General features: G+C 43.1%; 3 protein-coding genes across 4 annotated transcripts in view; 1 reads left to right on the forward strand and 2 right to left on the reverse strand.

Annotated features, from left to right (window-relative positions):
• The window catches only part of kiaa0930 (KIAA0930 ortholog), a 38,244-nt gene extending 30,648 nt beyond the window's left edge, over window positions 1-7,596 (reverse strand). Inside the window, exon 1 of the mRNA XM_036519941.1 lies at window positions 6,902-7,596. Coding sequence (XP_036375834.1) covers window positions 6,902-7,046 — 145 coding nt within the window. The 5' untranslated portion in view covers window positions 7,047-7,596. The remainder of the gene's footprint in view (window positions 1-6,901) is intronic.
• Window positions 7,597-10,059: 2,463 nt separating this feature from the next.
• On the reverse strand, window positions 10,060-17,219 carry fbxo7 (F-box protein 7). 2 transcript variants are annotated; one of them, XM_036519940.1, is made up of 10 exons: window positions 17,195-17,219; window positions 15,891-16,038; window positions 15,245-15,530; window positions 13,645-13,887; window positions 12,984-13,128; window positions 12,657-12,740; window positions 11,878-11,973; window positions 11,437-11,613; window positions 11,146-11,183; window positions 10,060-10,703 (listed from the first exon to the last, which is right to left on the reverse strand). In XM_036519940.1, exons 2-10 carry the CDS (start codon window positions 16,010-16,012, stop codon window positions 10,413-10,415), a joined length of 1,482 nt encoding a protein of 493 aa, XP_036375833.1. In that variant the 5' UTR covers window positions 16,013-16,038; window positions 17,195-17,219; the 3' UTR covers window positions 10,060-10,412. The 2 variants fall into 2 exon arrangements, with proteins under 2 accessions (XP_036375833.1, XP_036375831.1); XM_036519938.1 differs by lacking the exon at window positions 17,195-17,219 and adding an exon at window positions 16,640-16,812.
• Window positions 17,113-22,405, forward strand: LOC118771839 (RNA-splicing ligase RtcB homolog). Its single transcript, XM_036519937.1, has 12 exons — window positions 17,113-17,272; window positions 17,640-17,718; window positions 17,859-17,926; window positions 18,241-18,340; window positions 18,928-19,084; window positions 19,205-19,361; window positions 19,550-19,709; window positions 19,978-20,153; window positions 20,378-20,566; window positions 21,108-21,218; window positions 21,310-21,429; window positions 21,688-22,405. The coding sequence occupies exons 1-12, from the start codon at window positions 17,180-17,182 to the stop codon at window positions 21,793-21,795; spliced, it is 1,518 nt and encodes a 505-aa protein (XP_036375830.1). The 5' UTR covers window positions 17,113-17,179; the 3' UTR covers window positions 21,796-22,405.
• The last annotated feature ends 3,226 nt before the right edge of the window (window positions 22,406-25,631 follow it).

The raw sequence follows: 25,631 nt of genomic DNA on the forward strand, positions 1-25,631 counted from the left end.
CACACATCAGAGACACACATCAGGGACACACATCAGGGACACACAACAGATAGCACAGAGACACACAACAGAGAGCACAGAGACACACATCAGAGACACACAACAGAGACACACAACAGAGACACACATCAGATAGCACAGAGACACACATCAGAGACACACATCAGAGAGCACAGAGACACACATCAGAGACACACAACAGAGACACACAACAGATAGCACAGAGACACACAACAGAGACACACAACAGATAGCACAGAGGCACACAGAGAGCATAATTCACACAACAGAAAGAACAGAAAGCACAGAGCACTGCACGATTCATAGTGTCACAGCCCACTGTGTCTGATGCAGCCAGCCTGCGCTGTCACGCCACCCGACTACCCCGCTCTTAGTCACGGTCCCCGCGTGATGCGCCACTGATGGAGGCGAACACACGAGACATTGTTCAGAGCCTCAGTCCCACACACGCTGGGAGGAACAGACTCACGAGAGATTCCAGTGACAGACCGCGAACCTGCGTTAGTCTGAGGCAGCACGAGTTTTCAGAGTCCTCTCCCAATGTCCTTCTGCGCTGGGCTTCAGGCTCCCCCAAACGGGACACTATAGCTGAGACCTCAATCACAAACCACACCCAGCTTTAGAAATCGGGACATACAAAATGCTATGAGAGGTGACTGGTATAAGCTGGCTGGCACGGATGATCACTATGAGACACCTCCGCCACAAGCATCCTGGGGCACGCAATCAGATGTTACTATCAAACGCCGGGCCGTGCTCAGGGGCACCCGATTGGCAGGCCGGACACACAGCGGTTGTGTCCTCTACAAGAGACAAAGGCCTCCTCACACCTCTGCTCTACCAGAGCCACTCGTGCGATGCCCGCACTGGTGAAAAAAATGGAGAAAGTGCGAACAGAGACATGTTGGTGACTGATCCATTGCCCGATTAACAATGCATGAAGCCCAGTGCACCACAGCATCCTCGCGTTAATTAGCGCACATGAAAAGAGAGACTCCACAGACCCCTATTGATCTCTGGAACTGGCACTGAAGTGAGGGAGAGAGGGGCACTGCGCTGAAATACTGATGTTACATCAGCAGATCGACTCCGAGTCGCCCGGTGTGCATGAGTTAGCAGGTAGCGCAGCCAAAACCAAGCACGTCTCAGGGAGAGAGGAGACTGGGGCGAAACACAGGCAGGGAGAGCTCTGCTCTACTTACCAACCTTCTTCATTTGTGAAAATGCCTCCAAAGATAACACATACAGTCTTATACTGCATACGTCTGTTTAGTGAATTTGCATGGGACGGAATGGGAATATACCACCATTAATGCAGGCCAGGCTCCAGGCCACAGCCATTGATGAGAAGAGATGCTAATTACAATGGATACCGAGTACATCATTAATATTAATATTCAGAGCCCAGGAGCCCGGGACTCTGTCCTCTGCATCAAATGGCGCATTTAAGACTGAAATCGGAATTCATCCTAAACTTTAACCCTCCCATATAGTGAAGGGGTGAGAAAAGGGACACACACACACACACACACACACACACACGCGCGCACACACACGCGCACACACACACGCGCACACACACACACACATATATATATATAGTTTTCCTAAATTCATATATCCTCTTTTTCACCTCTAACTTTCACCTTTAATCACAATAATCACCTGTACATTAGGCTTGTGTCACTGCAATTAAGCAGGGTGGGAAATACTTGCAAACTGCGACTACTTTTCACACTACAGTGCTGATGTCATTAGGGACTCATAGATGCCCACATGAAACACGACACAGTGAGGAAACTGGCTGATGAAACCCACCCTACACCAGCTGAATGAAGCCAACTGTCTTACACTGCTGTGGAGACCTTGGTCAATGACAGTGGATGACACAGCTCATATTCAAACCCAGGTGACAGCTTGGGCTGAACTTCTTGGGACCGTTCACCCTTCCAGCATACATAACACACACACACACACAAACAGCCTTGTTAAATCAGAGAGCTCCATCTCGGGGAGAATCACTAACTCCTTCAGGTAAAGAAACCACGGTAAATGTCAGGTTTCTAGATTTACTGCAGGCTGGATGGGTTAAGGGTTTTATTCCTCTCCATTCAGTCCTATGCACAGCTGTATGACTAACACTTTTGTGAGAGCGCTGTTCTGTGAGCCAGGCATGTGCTCATGCATTACAACTCTCTTAAGTGCACTGCCGTCTGCAAACAGGGCTGCGTGCAAAGTACCCCTGCAGAAAAAAAGCAGACATTCAGCAGCAGGTGAAAAGCTGGCATTGTCTGAGGCCAAACGGAGGCCTTATCACGCTTTGCCCGCAGTCAGACCTGGTCAGTCCTAAAAGACAGGCAAATGCGGTCTGACCGGAAGGCAGGGGTCTGACCAGTCAGTGTGAGAAACCAGTCAGCGTGAATCTGTCAAGTGATGGGACAGACCGGGAGAGCGTGCTGGTTCACTCGAAACAGCACACGCTCCACATGTCACGTTCCCAAAATTAATGCTCTATTAGTCAAATCATGGACTAAACTACAGGCACAGAGACACATGTCTGGTGTAGGGCGCTGTTTGTTATTAAATGCATGATTACCAGCGCTCCACAAATGCCTGGTCTCGCGACTCCCATTATCCGTTTATTTGGCACGCTGGACAGCGTTCTCCATGGCGACGCACAGAGCATTAAAAGTGCATTTGGGTCGTTTCCATGGCCTCGACACTTCACTTCACTTACAGCAGCGATGTGCCCTTAATAAGTCTGAGGCAGACACCGAGGAGTGGATGTCTTTTTAATGTGTTGCACAAACAGTTGCCTGGCCAGAGGGTCTGCAGTGAGGTGCCATCTTGACTCCAAATACCGCATAGAGGTGTTAGGTTGTCCCCCAACCACCACAAAACTGCATCCAGATTCAATACCCTGCTACTAGCTCACATATTAATGAAGGTGTCAGCCTCATTACAGCCTAGTGTGTGCATTTACATTGCACTTCTGTGATGACATTGGCATACTTTTTAATGTTGCACCTCACGCCCGGCTACAATGCATTCAGAATGATGCATGAAGTCTAAAGGCCACTGAACTCATGTCACAGGGCCTTTGTCTCCACGGAGACAAACGTCCCAGACAAGACGATGGTTCACACGGGGTCCTTGTCGCTGACTGGAATTTCAGAGGTGTGTTCTGATTCTAATTGGGCACATGTGAACCGTAAGCTCCGGTCAGGCCAAATCGCTCACTGTCAGAGACAGTTAGCAAAGTGCCAAGAATGGCCAGCTGGCCAGTAAATCAGTGGTAAGCTAAGTCTAAATCACTCTTCGATGACAAAATCTCACCTACAACCAGGCTGGAAAACTTGCGGGAGGAATGCATCAGAAAGGGAAGTGAGACATTACACTGCCACTGTGTTCACTGCCAGCCTGGGACAGCTAGCTACACAGACAAAATGCAATCCCACATATAAGAACCATGCTGGTCCAACATGACTGGATTCTTATAAGCATGTGAATCTTATAAATGCAGTACTCCATATTGGTTTGCATCAATTTGTCCCACGATCCTTTTGCCTCACTTACACTACATGTAAATGTTTTATGAACGTTTCTCACAGAATACTGCATGGCAATTAAACACACAGAAATAGCAAGAAAAAAATCCCACAGAATAAAAAACAGATCAGAGTATCTGTGGCATAGATTTAGGTCTGCAGGGAAACCATCTCCACAGACTGCAGGAGGGCACTATGGGCTGCCTGTCCATCTGTCTCCACCCATCAAAGGCTCCGTTTAAACCCCCTCCAAACCTTTGCAGGGAAATTAACACAGCTTACAGCTCCTCAGCTTCTCTCTCAACCCGCAGTGCTATCCAATCTAACCCTCAAAATGCACTCAGTCTCATGCTGTATATTTTCAACAATAAGGCTGAAATATAGTCCCCCCTTTTTTTAGTACAGCACTTTTTAATAGGCTACTGGTTGTGACGGCAGTTTGAAACAACTCTATTAAAAAAAGCACTTGTGAACTAAACATATGACACATTCTCTGTTTGCCACAACTTTATTTAAAATAAAACATGTCAAATAAACAGTAAACTGTGATGGAAAAAAAAAGGTTCCGGCCATGCTAGAAAGGACCGGTGCGGTGATACTCTTTCGTCTTCAAAGAAAAACCACAGCCATCAGGCCCATATGTTCCGCTTCCTGAATATACCACCTCCCAATTCTTGCTACAAGGCAATTGATATGCACAGACAGGCCAAGGACACCAGCACTCACTCAATAGGAGCTCATGAAGATGCAGTTCTTCTTCAAGGAAACTCAAGGGCAGAATATGTTAATATAAACCGAGCGCTCACAGCTCCCGACACGCACAGGACCACAATGACTAGAATAGCTCCAGACCACTAATTAAAGGGATCTTTCGACATTAACTGCCCATTTTAACATGCTGTCCCTCAGCTTTGCTGCAGTAAGTAACTACCACAGATTTTAACATGCCGTTCTCCTCAGCTACTTACCGCAGCAAAGCTATCTGAAAAGTAAGCCTCTGAAATCCTTTTGTGGTTCCTCATACGAAATAACCCAGAATGCATTGTTCCACCTCCTCTTCTGTCTGCAGAGGACAGAATCCTACTGCATCTACAAAGCGTGTTATTGTTCTTCATTCTTTAAAATCTGCTCCTGACACATAAAGAAAGATCTCACGTGATTAGCCAATCTGTTCATGCCAAGCTACCTTGTGTCCTGCTGTGTGGAATTTAAAATTAATTTAAATAACTTACTTCCAATTTTAAGAAAAATTGACATTTCAATATATGACACACAGATACATTTTTTCAGCAGTTAGATGGTGATGCTTTAAAGACTCACATGAATATAGGAAAGCAGACTCTTTGGTCTAATTCAAATGCAACTTATCTGCAATAAAAGATGTGCTGATTCTAAGAAGTCCAGACAGCTATTCCAACTTCGATCAAATTTTTAGTTTTGCATAACCTTGAAATTGTACATCTTCAGTAATACATTAGCTGTGGAACTATGGTTGTTCTCTAGGATAATTAAAGCTTGCACCCTATTCCAATACAATTTTTGACAAATGTTTAATAAATCTAATAACTATATTTAATAGTACAGTACATAGTTATCACGGACCCAGTGAAATAGGGTATGCTTTGTACTTTAAGAACTGTTTTTCCAGAGCTGGTTATTTGAAAAGTGACTAAGATATGCTTGACTTTGAACAACCTATGATGGCATAAGGAGTTTGAGCTAGACTTGAACCTACACCCTGCCGGTGTCAGCGCAAATGGGGATTAGTTACAGGCAGCGGCAGAGATTGAGTTACATTGTTATAAACTTTACACCAATAGCTTTTACTGTAATGATCTAAATAAATGTATTCCTTTATTTTACTTGAACAGTGCTGATCGTTTATTTATGTAACAATTTATTTATTTTATGATGTACTGTGAATGCAATTATTCCAACATAGATTATGACTAGTATTTTTATCAAGTAGAGAATCTATAGGCTACTGCATGGCCGACACTGCCGGTTTGAAAACTCGTTCCGTAACAAAAGCTGCCCCATTTGTATTTAGTTTGTAACTGAATTCATATTTATTCATGAAATGAATGAGTTAGCCGAAAAGCAAGTCTTCATCTGAAACACCCTTCATATGCTAATTTAACGTTTATGCAGATGAAGACACCTGCTCTTAAAATTGGCTTTAATGAAAACCAGAAAGCAGCTGGAGCCATTCCCGGTCTTTGTCGCTACAAAAAAAAAAGACTAATTTCATTTACCTGGAGCTGCTATTTTAGGTTGTCACGTAATTTTGAGGACTTGAAGTTATATTTACCTTTATATATTTAGCTACTCAAATAGGCCAGTTTCCCTAACATTCTCCTGCATGAAAGCCTTGCTAAGCTACCTGAGATAAACACAATCCTTTCCCATCCCCGAGCAGATGTGAGGACAAAGAGACTATAGCTACCTGTACATCACTGCGAAAATACGGACGAAGGTTGTGGGCCACCGATCTTAACAGAGGCAAACTTTTACATAATAGTGTCTACACTATTAGAAGTTACAACGTTTACGTTTCTCTGAGCTTTACTGTGGCGTGTGCTGACATTTTCGCTTTACTTGCTAGCTTGCACTCGTCCACTACCCCAGTCTAAGATAGCTCGCTAGCTAATGAAGGAGCCAATTCCACTGATGGGGAATGCGTGCTAGCGAGGTAGCTAGCTAGCAAGCAAGCTAATGTAATCAAGGCTCGACAGTGGTGCCCTCCCCTGCCTAACCTTCAGCGTGAAAAATTACTTGGAAAAGGTGATTGCGGTTATATAAAGCTTAGCTGGCAAGCTCTACACATAAGAATGGCGATAACAGTGTGGACAGTATTGTAAAAATAGCTTGCCAAGTTTTACAATTTTATCGTACGAAAGGTTTATAGGCTGGCGAACAGGGTAAGGCTAGCGATCTAATATCCCTCACACCGGCAACTTATTGTTTAAATATCTTTATCTGAGCCTTTTCTTCGACTTTAAAAATCTGAATATAATGTTAACTAATTGAGTGTTACCATTGTGTTAGCTAGCTTAATCTCTCCCCTTTAACTCCTTGCTTTCACCGCAGTGTCAAACACTTCTCACCCATACATTACACGAAATGACTTAGCTTTGCTCTAGCTAGCACCGTTAAACCCACAGGTTAATAGTGGTTACCCACTGAATAAAACTGAATTGCACCTACTATAAGATAGCCACTGTATTTAAAAGCCAGGAGCCTGGTGAAGCTATAAGCGTTATTGACAGTAATTAAAACTGCAATTTACGACATGTTTTTGAAACAGTAAAGGTCTAGTTCATGAAACTCACCAAGTCCACTAATTTCTTGCCTAACATTGAGTCGGTTTCGTTCGTCGGCGATTGCTTTCAGCATCTGCTGCAAGGACTGGTCCAGTTCCCCGTTCTCCTCCTCTTCTGTCCCGACAGTCTTGCCATAACTCTGAAAGGATGCCATCCCCAAACTGATCTCATGACAGTCCGACAAAAGAAAAAGCACACGGTTTGGGGGAGAAGACGTTGGGGGGCTTGATTGAGTCGCGTGGTAATCCTTACTCTACTTTACTCAGAATAATTTTAGTCGCCAGCTCTGTCTCCCTCGGCTTCCTATCAGTTTGGCGAAACGGAATGACAGTCCAATTTCAAAGACAGTGTAACGCGAAGCAAAAGATATCACTTCCGTCTGCCTTCTGAGATCAGCTGGAATTGCAAAGGGAACACCCCTCGCACTTCCTGCAACGCAGGGTAACAGAGCCCACTTAAAGGAAAAGGAGCCCACATTCCGCTTCCCTGCTGCTTCCTTTGTAAACAGGCCCCTTTAGCTGCAGAAAAAATACTCATTTAAAATGTTATAGGACATACACATACACGTTTCATATTACCATGTTAACTTGCACACGACAAGCTTATTTTGCAGCGCGCCTCTGCTCGCAGGTCCATCGGAGACCGAACGCTCTGTTCCAGATTGACGCTCGCGGGAGGGAGTGGTGAGCGCGTGCTCCGTTTGTGAGGTCAGTAGGTGGTGACAAAGCGAGCACGAGACTCCCCTCCGAAATTCCCCCCGCCTTTAAAGAAAGCGAGGTCATATTTACCCTATTCGACATAGCGAGGCGTCACGCCTTGGAAATTGATTTGACTGCTGAAAAAAAAAATTATGGTTCCTTTCTTCTAGTCAGCCGCGTGGAAACCCCCCTGACATTTTCTATGTTACAACCGGACACCAAAGGTATCAAGCCCCCGCTCATAAACAAATTTAATATTGCACCATAATATGTTAGCCATTTGCTGTGCATTGCCAGTTTGTAGCCTGTATTTCGACACTGTTCTGTCTCCAGGCAGCTCTGGTTCCTCTGTTTTAAGCCTGTGAAATTAGACGACTTACTCTTTCTGCTTCTGATGATTTTTCTGTCAAATTTAAATTCCTATACAAATTATGCATAATATAACAATGAGTCATATTTTGATGAAACGCGCATAATGTTTACTGTAATCCTAATCTAGGGGATTTTTAAGAAGCGGTTACTGGGTGAAGTAATAGTCAATAGGAACCATTTTAATACATTTCAATGGAACAATGGTGAATTGCTTCTTTATGTCTTTTGTGAATTTAGCAATTCACAACGTTACGCATCATCAATGTCTTAATGATTAATGTGGTGATCTGTATTGTGTGCAGCTATTCTAATTGTATGGCCCATTGATAATCCTGGCAAATAAATATGTTCAAAGCATTTTTACGAATCACATCCAAGAATTTCCAAGATAGACTTTCACAGTGCAGGACACTGCAAGGTGGTCCTGGTGGCCTACATTATTCTTGGGCTCTGCCTTCCGTGAAAAATTGCTAGAATTGTAGCTATTCTCCTGCTCTTTATCAAGGTCCACTGACGTTTAAATTATTATCTGGAGTTAAAGATTAGGCCTTCTCCAAGGCACCGCAATCATTCATGACTCTGCATCGTGCAGTGGGAAATAGACATTTATTTCCTCATCATTCAAAGTTCTCGTGCTCGACTGTCATGCCTCCATAGTTCAGTTGGCTGATATGTCTCAGAGCTATTGCCACCTCATCCAATCCTGTCAGCCCATGTGATATCACTGTTCCAAAATAAGAGGGTGAAGTCATAGATTGCACTGTAAAACATTCCATGTCAAATCTCCTCACATGCTGGACATTGCAGGGAGCGATTCCTGTGAATGCATGCTGGGTAAAATGTAATAAGTCATTGCCATTTTACTGGTTGTCTTTTAAATGCCAGAGTGCACAGTATCTGGCCTCTTAATAATGCATTGAAATGGTTTGTTTTTATTAATTCATTCAAAGTCTTCTGTTACCCAAGCTAATGTCTAAACATAATGTTAAACAGATTTTCCGTTTCAAGAAAAAGGTCTTATAATTTTTCCTCTTACATCAATTTATTTTCCAGACACACTTATCCAGAGCAACTTACAAGATGGGCAAGGCAGGGTTAGGAAATTAGCTGCACAGATAGTGAAGCATTAGTGCAAACCATGAAGTGTAGTGCCATTGTGGGAAATGCTGCCACAGTGGGAGAAAGTGCTGTGATAGGGTGTACAACCTTAAACTATTACTGCCAATTTCAAGCCAGAGCTCAGAGAGCCCGGGTATAGTCTGAATAGGTTGGATTTGAGTCCATGCTGTCAAATGGACAGTGATCCTGCTGTTCTAACAGTTTTGGGGAAATAATGTCAACACTTGAAGACAAGGGCAGAGAAGGGACATGAATGAGATGAGTGAGCCTTCCAGGAAAGGACAACTAGGTGACCAGAGGCAGGGGAGAGAGGTGGAGTTGTGTGTGATGACACACTGTAAGGAAGGAGGGGAGGTACAGTTTTTGTTAGTGTGTTAGGTACCAGTGTTTTTAATTTTATCCAAGCCATTACAGCTAGCCTGTGTAGAATGATTAGGGGAGATTTCACATGACATTATTTTGGTTGGTTGTAGTTCAGTCATGCAACTGCATTCTGAATCAGCTGAGGAGGTCCAACAGCACTTGCAAGGAGGCCAGCCAGAAGACAGCTGCAGTAGTCTAGTCTGGAACTTACCATGGCTTGACTCATAGCTATAAATTGTCAATTTCATCTAAAATATCTAAGCAACTGTAATTGCTTTTCAAATATTAAATAACATTTTCATTTACACAATTTATTCATTGAATTGATTTTTTTTAAATTTCAGTGCAAATAGCACCATCGTGTGGTTATAACATAGCCTGCACTTTTCAATGAAATAATGTCAACAGGTCTGCATCACATGAATCTGAGTTTCAGCATGTCTCACTGGATAGGCAAGTCATATACTAGGTGTACAGATAGGTTTACACTACTTTATGCAGTGCTGTTTATTAGCACTGTCCATAATTTTTAAATGCTGTAGGAGTTTCAGACAGAAATGCACAAACCAAAAGGTGAAATGGTAAGGTTCTTGTTTTATTGAAGGATTTTGTGTGGAAAAACAGGAAAAGTCAAAAGTAAAGCTGTTGTAACTGCCTACCACTGTAAATGGGGTAAAGTTTTTGTCTACAGAACGCATTCAACAGTGTTACTGTTTGATGTTGACTGTGCAATCCTTTCAAAGCAAAAAAAGGTGGTGGGATGCTTTCAGCACCCACAATGCAACTGCAATAGACCTAGAAAGATTAAATGAACTGGATAACAGCCCTTGCAGGACAAACCATCTCACTGCAGAAGGATGACGACGTTTAACATTTGGCCCCAATGTATCTGAGCAATATCCGAAGCCGTAAAGAAGCAGGCTGTTACTGAAGCTTGGGAAAAAAAAACATCTCCTTGGATGACAATTTTAAATAAAACCTCGCCGGATGTCTGACGACCGGTTGCCTGTACGGCGGCAAACACGACCCCTTGCCCCAGAGCTGTGTCCCTGGTGTGGGCTAATGGGATCAAAGCGTGGGCGGGGGATGCCGGGCCTCTGGTCGTATCCTCCACCGATGATGCCGGGGGGGTAGGGGGGGTGGGGGCCAAAGGGGAAGGGGTGGTATGGCGTAGGCTGGTAGGGAGGGATCGGGGGGAACAGTCTAGTGCGTCGGAAGCGAGCTGCCTCGCGTCTCTGCTTGTACTTCTTTTTGTAGAGCTGTGAGGAAGATGATAGGTTACGGATGGACAGTGGATGTGTTAAACGAAAGGCAAGTAAGGTTAACCATCAGTTCACTCAATTACTGAAAAGAGCACCAATGCATAATGGAACAGTAGCACTGGGACAGTTTGTCATATCAAACAAGCACTGCTGCAGATCAACAAATCTCATTCTATGCCCTTGAACCATGCATCCAGCTATCAAGTAAATATTAATAAGTGAAAAAGGGAATAGGTCCAAATATGAATGGAAATTCTAATGTATAATTCAGTATGTCATTCCATTTAGGCTTGAGGTGCATCAAGAAGGTCATGAGACCTATGAGAACTTGTTTCTATTGTACATGAATTACATGATTAAAGAAGAGTAGCTGTAAGGGGCTGTACAGCCACTCAGCACATGCTGTATATTGTAGGCCACAGCAACAAATGATACTTACAGCTTTCCAGTCTGTATCCATTGGTCTGTTGGTTGGATCTGGAATAGTAAATTCAACACAATGTAAACGAAACTCACTCCCAACCAGGTGAAATTAAATTAGATACACTTTATCTCTAGCGTTAAGGAGTGAATGTGCATTGCAGCAATTAAGAACATTTTTTTCTAGGAATTTTAGATATATGCCTATACTAAAAAATTTGTAAATGCAGATAATGTCCCAGAAGGCTGAGACAATATGGTTGCCATGTAACCGCTATCTTAGCGTTCTAGAGGCTCAGCATGTCCTCACCCCTAAAATCACGCTGGTACATGTGCCTCCACAGTGACGGGTCAGCAGAGGCACAGTGGAGGTCCCTGCATGTGCCTGACAGCGCCACCACTGACCCCGCATCCAGCAACCTCAGGATCCGCAACAGCAGCTCCGGGGGCAGGGCCGTCAACCCGAACACTGCTGGCAAGTTCATGGCTGTGAACACCAGGGGGAGACAGAGAGTTCATTCCAGTGCGTCTGAATATTGGATTCTGTCCAACCTCCTACATCAGCTGTGGCCAGTCTGACTCTGAGGAAGTACCAGAATTTACCAGTATCATTTTCAAAGGCCCACAGATAAAGAAGAAAATGTTTTCAAAATAGTAACACTTTACTTATTTATTATACTGACACCTGTCAATTTTTTTATGTAAGTTATCATCCATTTTATAAAAAAAGTTTTTTTTTTTACAACTGTACCTTGTCTGGCTGATGCAATCAATGGGTATGCAAGCTGGTCTTTGAAAACGCGGGACAGCTTTTTCAAGTCCCTGTAGACAAGGGCAGCATTCTCCCCTGGGTCGACAGAACACATTATATTTTGGGACTGTCAACAAACTTAAATCCAAATCTGACTTAAATCTAACGTAAGTCAGACAGGACAGTCACTATACATTAACTCAAATACTGTGGCCCATTCACTGCACAGTAGCATTTTAATTTAGGGCTAGTACACTCAGGGCCTGAGCCTGGAGGGCTACACTGTCTGCAAGCTTTCTGTACATTCAGTCCCATTCATCACCTCATTCAGCTGATCATTACATTACTGTCATTTAACAGACACTCTTAACCAGAGCGACTTACAAAGTGCATATAAAGTGGAACGAAAAGTTGCACAAACAGGACACTACTCACTAACCACATCTGAACAAGCGTCAGTGCCAAATATACCGAGGTCAACACAGAGGTCTAACGCAATATACAGGCCCTAAGAACTATACCACTCCAAATACAATGCTAACACTTATCACGTGGATAACCTCCAGATATACAGTTACCTAAGACATTTCCACATATATAATTCCACACAGGGGGAACAAAAGGTCACCCTTGGGCAGGGGTTGTACCACTAACTTGCCTGAATCGTTCTGTTATACAAAGGATGCTGGGAAACCTGTTGAACAGCAGCCCTCCAGACTCAGAGTAGGGGAGACCTGATTTAGGACATGTGCAATGATCATATAACCACCTGCTCTTACCTGCCCATTCGTCTGTCACATATGAGGATGTCTTCAGCAGCAGCTTCCTCGCATTTTCCATGGCTTCATTCAGCTTCAAGGTGGCTGAAAAACACAAAAGCATTATTTTAAATTATATCTGAGAATCGGGCCATTTAAATAGTTAGAGGGTTAAGACATAACCGAATTAAATAGTGACACAATAATAGAAATAGAATTATGAATGTAATCATGATTAGACAGTCTAAAAACAGGTCCTATTGTTTAATCAGCTGCTTTTATTTTTAAGCATGATCACATGATCAACATGGCGTAGTCAGCTGGCCAGCAGTGACAGCGAGCGGTTACCGTTAATGACCAGCATGTTCCCCATGGGCACCGCCACCATCACAGCCAGGCTGTGCTCACACAGGGGATGGGCGTACTGCAGCCTGTACACACCCCCTGCTGCCCTCCACCCGGCGGGCATCTCGCCCGGCCTTTCGTCTGTACCCTGAATATAGCGAGCAAAACCAGAAACAGCTGGTATTAGGCACGGTTTCCCCAAATGCTTTTCATTTTTTTCCAAGCCTAAAAGCATGAGTGAATCAAGATTAGTTTGTAGACAGTCATTATTGACATGAGTATGCAGTTTCATACAATGCTTTGGTGGGCAAAAAAGCAGGATTCAATTATTCAATCTTAGGAACTGTGGAGTAATTGATTGTAACATTTGAAGTACACATGCCTACTGGAAAGAAATCTTGTTTCTACTGAGACAACAATATTGCTAATCTGGCGATGGAAACAAGAGTATAATCTTCCATTTGCCACACCAGTTACATTGCAATGAAAACACATCAAAATACATGAAAAGGGTGATCAGTTTTATTTATTTGATAGGTCTGGTTTAGTTTTTGTCATAAGTTTCCAAGCAAAGTGTGGAAAACAGGTTTAAATTTCACGCAAAACCAATTTTAAAATCTCTTATTTTGGAGTGGTATAACTGAACGAAATCCAGGGGCACTACCTCGGGGATGAATCCAGTCTCCATCATGAGCAGGTGGGTGGCGACCACGAGCGAGTCACAAGGGCTCTGGCTCTGGACACCATGGTGCAGCACCTCCAGGGAGTGGGGCACCTCTCCCTCCTCTGATTCGCTACACAGCATCGGGCCTGGCTTGAAGGGTCCAGGCTCCATCTCCTGCTCCTCCTCTATGTCCGCCTCCGGGTCTTGCTCTGAGTCACTCATGTTCACCCCAGATCCACCGGCCTGAAAAACAAACACAACTCATTGTGCTGTGGCCCATTAACTGATACATTAATACTGAATCTAACAAACTGTAGAAAAACAATTCACTAATTCTCAATGGTTTCCTCACAACATAATCCATTCTACATACATCATTTAAACATTTTTTTACCTACTACATTACATTACTATTTTAGTAATTATATCTAAAGGCTAGCATCCAAACCTACTTTTGTACATACTTAAAAATTACGTTTTTACATAACACCCTCATCACAACATCATATTTTACCACACATAATTATACACCATACTGTATTTCTATTACAGTACATCATACAAATACATCATAATGCTACATGACTCTATACTGTATTACGGCCCCTATGTTTGTTGTACAAACTTCGGCACTGGTCTGACTTAGCCTGCTCTACAGAAGCCACGCCTTCCACAATCAGCTACCCTGCAACTGTACACAGTGTGTGCAGAAGAATGACTCAGCACTTTCACTCCCCCCCCGCAGTGTCATGGGTGATGGAAGCTTGTGTTGCAACCAGTTGCATCAATCAGCTGACTGCACATTTGGCACTGCGGACACTGTCTCTGGCAGAGGCACAATAGCCTCGGGCGGGGATGGGGGGAATGAGTCATGCTTTCAATCTGTTGCCCCTGACCAGAAAGATGCCTTAGCTGAAATGAAGCGACACTCTTTCACTTTCAGCAGATCATTTACAGCAGCAGAGGAAAGTTCATCTACATGATTAGCAAGTGTGGGTACCAGCAGAGATTAATGTTACTGGAGCGTTCATATGGAGCTTCAGCCACTGTCTCTCGTGTCTGTTTGCTTTACCACACCACACAGTTCTCTCCAGCTGGACTCCTGACACGCTGTGCTCAAAGACCAACTCTATGCTCAGCAGGAACTTGTTTTCCATGTATTTTTTTCACGAGGGTTACATCACCAGCATTCAGCTCGCCATGGTCCTCTAACAAACATTTGGCCTCCCTACAGGGTATGTCTGTTTTACTAAAACACCACATCTTAAAATAGGAGCCTTTCACTTTCTCTTTCCAGTAGGCTGCACCAAAGTTACTTCGCCATAACAGAACCTAGACCTCCGCACGATTATCACTGTTTTCATGACTATTCATAGGTAGGTATGCTTGAGACATATGGTCACTCAGATAAAAGATTGAAACAAACCCAACCAAAGTAGTAATGGCATGGTAATAACTGTCTCTCACATACAACAGTCAGAACTGTCTATGTGAAATTATGAACGTCAGAAAACTTAATACTGAATAGAAGGTCTCTGATGACACCTACTGAGCCCCATTACCCACAAGCCCCTTGTCCTGGTCAGGCTGATTTTCTCACCAATTCTGAGCGTCTGTTCTCCTCATGCAATCGCCCTGGAGAGATGGCACTGCTGCTGCCGTGAACAGGCTGTGCAGGTGGGGGCGCAGACGAGGCTGCAGGTGAGTGCGTAGATGAGACTGCAGGTGAGGGTGTAGATGGGGCTGCAGGTGAGGGCGCAGGGCCAGACTGGGGCAAAATAACACTGATCAAATCCCCCGAAACGACGCCACACAAGGACAGGGTCTGCCCTATGTTAGACAGTGGTTCGCTGCCATTCAGGGAGAGGGTGAACTCCGCCTCCGGACTGTGGATGAGAAAAGCAGCAGATGTGAGAACTGCACTGTCACTCCATAATATTCCTACAAAAACAGCATCCTGGACTTCACAGATGATAGGGGGGTGCATGAAAATACACTTTATGATAATAAATGCTCTTGCTCTGTGTATCATACTGGAACATTCAACAAATGCTTGCATGTGCTGTATTACAATACACTAGTACTGCAAATGAATGATGCCAAAATACCTCACATTCTACATTGCACATTGTAAAGCTCTGAGTATTAAGGGTTGTGACGTTTTCCAGTTAACAATGGGTGATATTTGCAACTATAAACTCTACAGCAGCCGTTTTTCGTTTCAAGGAAAAGACCAAACGCCTGACCTGATGCCGCATGACGGCAGGAGGATCTCCTTAACGTGGATACACAGCTCTGTCAGTGTCGGGTCCTCTCCATCCAGCTCCAAGCGGCTGGTAAATTTGTTCACTCTTACACGCAACTTCATGATTCGACAAGTGAAACAGTGGCCGGCTGTGGAACCAGAGGAGACACGAATTATTGCAGTGATGCATATTTGTGGAACCATATAACTAGGGAGCTAACTGTAACTCTAGCTACGTTCACCGGCGTCGCTTGGAAACGTTTCAAAGTTCTGCGCGTCGCGTTGCACTGCTAGCCAGACAGCTACCTAACATCATGTAACGTTACCTACACTAACTAACTTAATCTAACACACCAGATAGTCTAGCTACCCTGGTTTACGTATAAGATAGGCATGCATTGTAGCTAAAAGTAATTAATATTCGTTAAACGTAATTAGCTCGCTAGCTACTTTAATAATGCGAGTTCAATTAGACGAACCGTTTCATTTTCGTTTCTTGTAGCTATCTAAATTGACAAGCTTCTAAATTGTTTTCAGTTCAGGGAGATTAGGCAAACAGCAATTCGTATTAACTTAAACACCACGACGTTCCAAGTTAAGAGTTAAGCGCAACTGGGTAATTTCTTTTGAAAACAGATGTAGTCGACCTAGTAGTTAATGTTAGTTAACATTAGCTAACGTTCAAAATACTAACACAGCATACGGGTGACTGTTTGCTAGCTAGTTTGTATGATTGTTGCGCTCACTTACTTTGTGTTGGAAATTATGTACTGTAATGTTTCATTGCTAAAACACGGAGATTTCGCATCTGTTTAAGACGAGTATGGACGTAGCTACGTATGAAAACGATCACCGCTGCATCTGTCACTTCACAGCTGTAAAACAAAACCAACCGCATGTAAACTCCAAACTGACCACTGACGACTGTCACAGCCAGCTACGGAACATGAAGAGGGACAAATAGTACAACACAGGCACATTTTCCACTTTATACACACTTTACAGGGGAATTTTAGAGAGAGGGATTACCAGGTTACACATTCAAAAAATATTAAGAATACTGGATGACTCATGCGATCAGCAGCCTTAAAAACTTAATTGTACACATTCTACACACACGTGTATTCAACGCGTTTTACATTTTGTTGGCATAGCTTGATGCCTCCGTAATCCCGTAGCTAGTCAGGCTCCCACGAGTGCTGTGCAGACTGCGAAGACGACAGAACGGAAGAAACACTTGACTGGAGAAGCAGCTGATATATATGTGGAATATAACTACAAGACAGCAAAATGAGTCGAACTTACAATGATGAATTGCAGTTTTTGGATAAAATCCACAAGAATTGCTGGCGAATCAGGAAGGGATTTGTTCCAAATATGCAGGTGATCATCCAACTACGCATGCTTTTGCTGTTGAATCACTTCAGTTGAGTGCGTAGACGTGGGTTAGCCAGCAAGCTGACCGCTATCGTTCTAAATTCTTCCTTACCCTATTTGCTAGTGAGGTGTAGCTAGTGTGATAACTTTTAAAGAGCTCACTACGTAAATTGCAGTACAATTCTGTATTCGCAACCTCAAAAGCGAACCAAGCAATAGGTTTAGACTTGAATTCTTGTTCATCTCATATTTGACATTAAGTGCAGCTAACTAGCTGGTGCATATTTTTCTTGTTCCAAGTCTTTATAGTGTCTTAATTTGTTTTGCAACTTTCTCTCCAGTTATAGACAAATTATTCTGTTGGTTCATACAGGTAGAGGGTGTCTTCTACGTAAATGATCCGCTTGAAAAGTTGATGTTCGAGGAACTGCGAAATGCCTGTCGAGGCGGAGGTAATCAGCATTCTTAGCTTGAAGTTACAGTAGCTACTCTAGGAGGATTTAAGAACTCTAGCAGCATTTAACAAAAATGTCTGCTTATGCTTGTTTCATTTATAACCAATTCAGGAAACCGTAAAATCGTGTCTTTCCAGGCTTTGGGGGATTTCTGCCAGCGGTGAAGCAAATTGGAAATGTCGCAGCTCTCCCTGGAATAGTGCATGTACGTACATTGGCCTACACGCCCAACTGTAGATGAGTCATACTGTCCTATTAGTGTGTTTTAAATTGTACTTTGGACTTCTCTGTATGTTCTGTCTTCTCAGTCATTTACAGTTGTGGTTTACAGGTATGCGTATCTAATAAGAAATTTAAGTAATTTGTTCAAAGTTATTAGACGTGAATTCAATTTTTGGAAATTGAACCCTGTGGAATGTTTAGTTGAGCATAGGAAGGTCTGGGTGATATTCTGTGGCGTATTCGGTCTGATACATGGATGTTTGAAGATGCAAATTTCTCTCTCTGTCTTCCCTGCAGAGGTCCATTGGACTTCCTGATGTCCACTCTGGATACGGCTTTGCCATTGGGAACATGGCTGCCTTCGATATGAGCGATCCTACAGCAGTTGTTTCACCAGGTAAACAGCTTGTGTTCATGACATCTCAAGCATAGTGGCTGAAGCCCTAGCTCTGCTCCTCTTTCAAGTAATAGAGCTAGCTCCCAGGAATATTCATTCTGATGTGCTCAGTAGCTGCTGTGGTCTGAATGGGTTGCTGGGAAGAAGATGTGGATATTAGAAGCACCTATCACTTAGAGCATGGCTCCCCTCCCTGTATTTCAAGGGCATTATTGTCTGCAAGCTTTTGTCACAACCAAGCACTAGAATCCTGATTCCATTGTTCATTTGCCCTTATTAAGCCAGTTCACCTTCCCCCCTCTGTTCTAAGAAGGTTCTTGGTTTGAAGAGCTCCGGAGACTGGATTTCATTCTTCATTGACAGATGTTGGGGTCCTGTGGCTTAGATCAGTACGAAGGGGATATTCATAGATGTGTGAAAGATGTGTTGCCAGTGTGATTTTGTTCCCATATAATCCGGGCAAGAATTGTCATGTCAGTATGTTACGCTTTACCAAGTAGCCGTGTTAGGCATTGTGGCTGCAGCACGTGCTCTTCTGCATGACAGTTGTTGCAGGTGAGCTCAGTCTTTGCCCCTTGTCCGATCAGGTGGTGTGGGCTTTGACATCAACTGCGGCGTGCGGCTGCTGCGGACCAACCTGGACGAGTCCGACGTGCAGCCAGTGAAGGAGCAGCTGGCCCAGGCCCTCTTCGATCACATCCCTGTGGGGGTTGGCTCCAAGGGGGTTATACCAATGAATGCCAAGTAAGGAAGGCTCGGCCCACAACGGAGTAGCATGATAAATTCTACTCAATGTAAGTTACTCTGTATAAGAGCATCTGTTCAGCAAGTGTAATGTAATGTGGTGTTGTGATGGTGACTTAGGGACTTGGAGGAGGCTCTGGAGATGGGTGTGGACTGGTCCCTGAGGGAGGGCTATGCCTGGGCGGAGGACAAGGAGCACTGCGAGGAGTATGGCAGGATGCTGCAGGCCGACCCCAACAAGGTCTCCTCTAAGGCCAAGAAGAGAGGCCTGCCCCAGGTAACTAACACCTAGTTCAGGCTACGACTGCTCTGACCAATAAGGGGAGTGATGTTTGTGACCACATGACAACACTGTGACAATTGAGATATTAGGAGTGCCCTCACAGACCCATCTCAACCTCAGTGGTTTTCCAAAGTCAGTGATAAATGCACAAATGATAACCTCTGCTGTCCTGTCTCTGCCAGCTGGGCACCCTGGGTGCTGGGAACCACTACGCGGAGATCCAGGTGGTGGACGACATCTACAACGATTACGCCGCTAAAAAGATGGGCATTGACCACAAGGGGCAGGTCTGTGTGATGATCCACAGCGGGAGCCGTGGCCTCGGGCACCAGGTGGCCACAGGTAGGCGGTCACCCTTTTATATGCAGATGTTTGAATCACCAAGAGCTTTACCGGTGCTTCTCTGAACCAATGCCACTACCCCAGATGTACAGTGCCCCCCAGTAGATTGAATCAGCACTTGACTGCATGGTCAATAGGCCAGTTAACTGATAAGATGATTTAAAAAACAAAAACGGTTTGTTTTTAATAAGATGATATTTCGGCTGTGCTGATGGTGTCTGCTCAGTCAGCAAATTCACACGGCTCTTTCTGAATGTCTGCCGGCTAGACGCCCTTGTTGCCATGGAGAAGGCGATGAAGAGAGACAAGATCACGGTGAACGACCGGCAGCTGGCCTGTGCTCACATCACCTCTGATGAGGGCCAGGACTACCTGAAGGGCATGGCAGCCGCCGGCAACTACGCCTGGGTCAACCGCTCCTCCATGACCTTCCTGACCAGACAGGTGGGTGGAACTGAGGGGCTTATTTGGTTCCCCCTATATTTTAACTTTTTTTTTTTTTTTTTAACATTTCCAGTCAAATGTTGCTTTAAAGCCAGTAATTACAATGTGCAGCTGTTCCCTCTTCTGCTCTTCCCCAGTGTGACCATCAGAAGGGCTCAGTGCAGTCTCTGAATATTGAAGCCTCCCGTTGTTTTTGATTTGTGTTTTGCTTCTTGTCCGTGTAGGCGTTCTCCAAAGTGTTCACTACCACCCCGGATGACCTGGACATGCATGTGATATATGACGTATCCCACAACATCGCCAAGGTGGAGGAGCACATGGTGGATGGCAAGCAGAAGACCCTGCTGGTGCATCGCAAGGGGTCCACTCGGGCCTTCCCCCCACACCACCCCCTCATCCCTGTCGACTACCAGGTAGCCTGCAAACTCGGTCAGGCCCGCAGAGCGTCAGTGACTCCTTCACACAGTCCCAGCCCTAGGCTTGGAAGTGTGTTGATTTCAGTCCCACCTGAAGACCATCTATTTACATTTATTATTTTCTCAATCAATGCTGCCTGGCAAAACATCTTTGCAATCATTTGCAGTTCACTGTTGCAATTCACAACCTTAACCTTCATCAAAATGTATAATTCATAATGAGTTTGCTGTATCGCCACCTTAAATGCAGACATGTATTGATTGAATTTAGCTGAATTAATTTGCTGCAAAATTGCTTTGCAGTAGGTATTGATGTGAATTATTGTTAGGAGACTGGATTGTGTCCCCTGTGGACTGCTACCAGCGGATGTTGATCATTTTTTAAATATATTGCTGTCTTATTTTTAGTCTGTACTCCAAAACCAGTATCCCAACAGCACGTATGAAGGAACATCAGATTTTACCACCTTGATATTTGGGGAATATTCAGGTTGGCCTCTTGTTTAATAGTGTTCTCTTTCTCTGCCACCCTGACCAGCTGACTGGGCAACCTGTTCTTATCGGTGGCACCATGGGCACCTGCAGCTATGTCCTCACAGGCACGGAGCAGGGCATGACAGAGACATTTGGCACCACCTGCCACGGAGCGGTAAGGCCAGGACTCCATTTCCCAGAAGCCCCTGACTCTCAGTTCTTTGAAGTTCACCTCTTAATTGGCTCCTGCTTGCTTGTGCTTCCAGGGTCGCGCTCTGTCCCGGGCCAAATCCCGCAGGAACCTGGACTTCCAGGATGTATTGGATAAGTTGGCAGACATGGGCATCGCCATTAGAGTTGCCTCACCAAAATTAGTCATGGAGGAGGTAGGCAGCAGAAATTCTGCAAGATGAATTTAAGAGACTTGTTCATAAATGTCATAGCATATAGTGTTGTGGTGACCTCAATTTGAAGTACTCTACCTTTTTAGTCTCTGGTACCTCTTTGGATAAAGGAAGAGGTGAAAATATTTGAAACTTTTGGTAATTTGGTAATTTGATTTGGAAATTATGAGCTCTTTATAATGAAAGACAAAAACCCTGTCTGACCATTTTCAACATCAACTGTTTTTGTTCATCTTACAGGCACCCGAATCTTACAAAAATGTAACAGATGTAGTCAACACCTGTCACGATGCTGGGATCAGCAAGAAAGCCATCAAGCTGAGGCCCATTGCAGTGATCAAGGGCTAAAGCCGCCACTCCCACCTGAACACGCCAGGGGCTGCGGTGCTTTACCCAGAAGGCACTCCGTATGCAAATCAACAGGAAGTGACATACTCCAGCTGACTTCACTGGGGGACAGCAGTAGAGGGAAAGGAAGATGTCAGCAGGGGCTTGTCTGTAAAATCAGTGGCTGAGATCAGCATTTTTGCTAAAGCCTTGGCATATATTACATTTCCATCAATGTGACAAACCCAGGTGTGATATTTATACTTCCTCAGATGGATTAATACAATGTAATACAGGTTGGGCCTCTAATCCAGCAACTACAGAATGATTTTAGTTAGGGAGTCTCCTTGTCATGGGTGGCAGCAAGTTTATAATAGCACTTTGGTATGAAGAAAGACAAGTAGCATTGGCTATGCTTACTTATGCATGACATAGAGTGTGTTGCAGTGTTACGCTGTGTGTATGTTGTTCCATTTATTTGGCATGGAAAAAGTGACACTTGAGAGCCATGATACTAAACTCCTATGGTTCATAAAATTGTTTGGTTTAGAACCAGTCAGATCCCTAGAGTCTTGGGCTAGAGCAACAGCGTGTTTTCACTTGGCAGGAAGAAATGAGGTCCCAGTTTCTTTTTTCCCCCTAAGAGATGTGGCTTAAATCTGATTTTCCTTCTGAGGACTTCTTGTGTCAGAAATTGAGGAAGTTCAGCCAGATGGGGTTAAGACATGTCTAATAAATATTTTTGAAAAATATTTTTAAAATCTACTTTGTGATGTGTGGGAATGTAGTGTTTCTTTGAAGGTGCAGGAAGTATACTGTGTTGCAGAAGTCTTCTGTTCTGTTGGTAAATCTCCAACTATTTTAAAACACTCATTCCATTTGCTGTTCCAATCCTTGCATGTACAATGGAATACCTCAGTTTTCTAAGTATGCTTCAAAGGCATACCTGTGTGCCTGAAAAATGTTTGGTTTTCTACATATTTTATGTTTTTTTTTTGGCATGAATCCTGTGAGAACAGGTGTACGGTTTAGTGACTGTCCTTTTTTGGCTCCTGATTGGTTATAGTCAGCATGATCATCCTGACTTCCTGTTCAGTTTGGACCACAGAAATATGGCCATAGAAGCCCTTTTAGCTCATGACATAGAGAGTAACCTTATATTAAAAATAAGTGACCATGTAGTATTTAATGTACCAGGAGTTACAGTCAACATAACACAACACTGACCATGAAGCTGCAGATTTGTAAACACTTTATTGGTAATGGAAATGGACTCTTGAGCATACTGGTTTTCTCCCAACATCTCAAAACTAATCAACAAGATGCTTGTGAAAGTTTCAAGTTAAAACATGAATTTTGGCAGAGACATTAATAACGCGATGTTATAGCACACCATGCAGTAGCTATGTTTACAAGCTGTAGTGTAGGTCTGCCAGAAATACTTGCATTATGTGGTGAAAACTGAGTGTTCATTTCAAGGTTTTCCATTTTTCACCTTTTTCCTTTTCTGCAAATGTCCTAAAAAGAGGTCAGTACAGTAGAGAAGCATGAAATGCATATTTGTTTCATTTGGTATTGCATCTCCTAGTCTCACACTTGCTTGAGACCATTGTCTATATCTGCCTATATCAGTCAGATTCACAAATTTCACACTTGCAATGGCTTTGATTTTAGAAATATTATTTTTCCATACCAAGTTGTGCATGTGTTGCTCTGACTTAAGTTGAGATTCATTTCAGTTCATGCATTCTCAGATTTTCCTTTCAGCCAAATTTCAAGGTGACATGGATTCCAGTATGAACATCCACTCAGTCTGCTGTTCAGCCTTAAACCGAAGACCAACATGAACTTGATTGACTACACCTGGACTACTAGTTAAGATTGTCTATTAGATAGCACATCCAGTTCATGTACATGTAACAAGAGCTCTGTTAAGTTTCATTTTCACTGTTGAGACCTCATCAGGTCCAAGAGCAGCAATTCAGAGGTGAAGCATATGGGGAGAAAAATCGCCTCATACCAAGAACAGACATTGAAAATTAAGGATTGTAATGGAGTGGGTGTTCCATTACAATATTCAAACTACAGTACAGAAAAATAATTCAAATTAGGTATGGGACAGTGGAGCTTCCTGAGCCCCAGATATGGGTGGATATATCATGTGTTCTCAGTGACAAATCACAGGGTTTTGCTGCAGACAGCAAAGTCTTTTGATTGGTGCGCAGAAATCAAATGATACTGCACATGTGAGCCCCACCCATTGTGACTCACTCTCCCATCACTAATTTGAAACCTGGCGGTCTTCATCACTTCGTAAGTCTTGAGGACCAGCATTGAGTATCGTCTAAAAGGCAAAACAATTCACTTCGAACTGTCCCAAGCTGAGATACTTTGAAAGGGGTTGAGGTTTCCTTCAGCTATTGTATCAAAACAGACCTGTTAAATGCACAAATTAAATTACAGCTGGAAAATGTGTAATAGAACATAGTGTAACCTGAAAAATCTTACAGTAAATTCCAGAACAGCATGTGAATGATAGATCTGCTGACAACAGCCGATCATTCAGAAGTTAGTGGAAATGTTGCCTGTTCCCCAAATCAAACAACCTGTTAAAAATTATAATAATTTTTCACATCTAACATTTATAATGGCAGATTTTAGTTCAGGATTTAGTTGCTGCAATACAATATTATATCCACAGTTATATAACCTAACCTATTTTATATCTTATTTGCTTTGGCTGGCAGATGTAACATAATGTAACATTAGTGGTCTAGTGGTCCTGACAAGGAATTCTGGGAAATCAAAAGAATTAAGAGTCAACTATAATATTCACTGACCATATTAAGTACTCAACTATTCTTGATTGCAATTCATCAATTAATCAATTAATTGGTTACAGTGCTGGACAGATAATCCAAGTGGTATTTCTTCAACAGTAAAAAACTGGTATTGTGTATTTAAATATTATGCTGACAGGGATTACATGCTTGTGTAAGCCTCTTTCACACTGATTTGTGTCTTAAAAGATAGTAACTGACAGTTATAAAATTCCCGGCTACTTACTGAAACCAACAGGGTCAAAGGTCTTTTGTTACTTCTGCAGAATTTAGAGGAATTTTGAGGGGTCTCAGAGTCAAATAAACACCAAAGTGGGTGGGACCAATGTGTTATCAGTGACTCACTGTTTTAAACTAATCAATGTTTTGCTGTTCATAGAAAAGTCTTGAGGTTCAAATGTATGAGCGATTGACAATGGTCTTAAGGGGACTTCAGCCTCCTCTCACAAAAGTAAAATGGGTGTTGTTACACCATGGGAAGTACTGCTTTGTAATTCATTACTACCTTTGCAATCCCATTTTGTACACATACAGCAGTCCTGTGCTTGAAAGGATCATTTTTCTGGCTTCATCAATTTGTTGGCAATTTACTCATTTGTCTATTTACAGCACAGGAGCATTGAAACTACTCATAACATATTGGTTATATTATCATATTCAGTATTTACAATGTTCAACAGAATATTGAAGTGGAATGTTTATTCAAATTTAAAAAAATTGCCTTCAGCATTGGTTTAATTAGTTGCACCTCTAAAAAGCCAGTCTAGCATTCAGTACAATACTATATCATAGGCTATTGAGGTTATGTTATTTATAATATTCTTTAACTTAACTTGTAACACGTTCTGATACAGCACGCCTTCCTTTTTCTCGGATTCCACTCAATCTTGTTTTACAACTCATTGGGCATTGTAGGTACACAAGTAAAATTATACTCATTTTGTACCTACATGGTTTAGACCATTCAATTAATGACCATCCCTTTAGTAACAATACACTATACGGCTGTATATCTCC

Source organism: Megalops cyprinoides, chromosome 25 (assembly GCF_013368585.1).
Source record: "Megalops cyprinoides isolate fMegCyp1 chromosome 25, fMegCyp1.pri, whole genome shotgun sequence".
Taxonomy (NCBI): domain Eukaryota; kingdom Metazoa; phylum Chordata; class Actinopteri; order Elopiformes; family Megalopidae; genus Megalops; species Megalops cyprinoides.

Coding starts and splice junctions, on each gene's coding strand:
- fbxo7 (XM_036519940.1), bottom strand. CDS start 16,012: ATGAAGTTGCGTGTAAGAGTGAACAAATTTACCAGCCGCTTGGAGCTG. Junction 12,741..12,983: donor GAACATGCTGGTCATTAACG/GTAACCGCTCGC, acceptor TGTGTTTTTCAG/CCACCTTGAAGCTGAATGAA. Junction 11,184..11,436: donor GTACCAGCGTGATTTTAGGG/GTGAGGACATGC, acceptor TTACTATTCCAG/ATCCAACCAACAGACCAATG.
- LOC118771839 (XM_036519937.1), top strand. CDS start 17,180: ATGAGTCGAACTTACAATGATGAATTGCAGTTTTTGGATAAAATCCAC. Junction 17,273..17,639: donor GATTTGTTCCAAATATGCAG/GTGATCATCCAA, acceptor TGGTTCATACAG/GTAGAGGGTGTCTTCTACGT. Junction 17,719..17,858: donor AAATGCCTGTCGAGGCGGAG/GTAATCAGCATT, acceptor GTGTCTTTCCAG/GCTTTGGGGGATTTCTGCCA.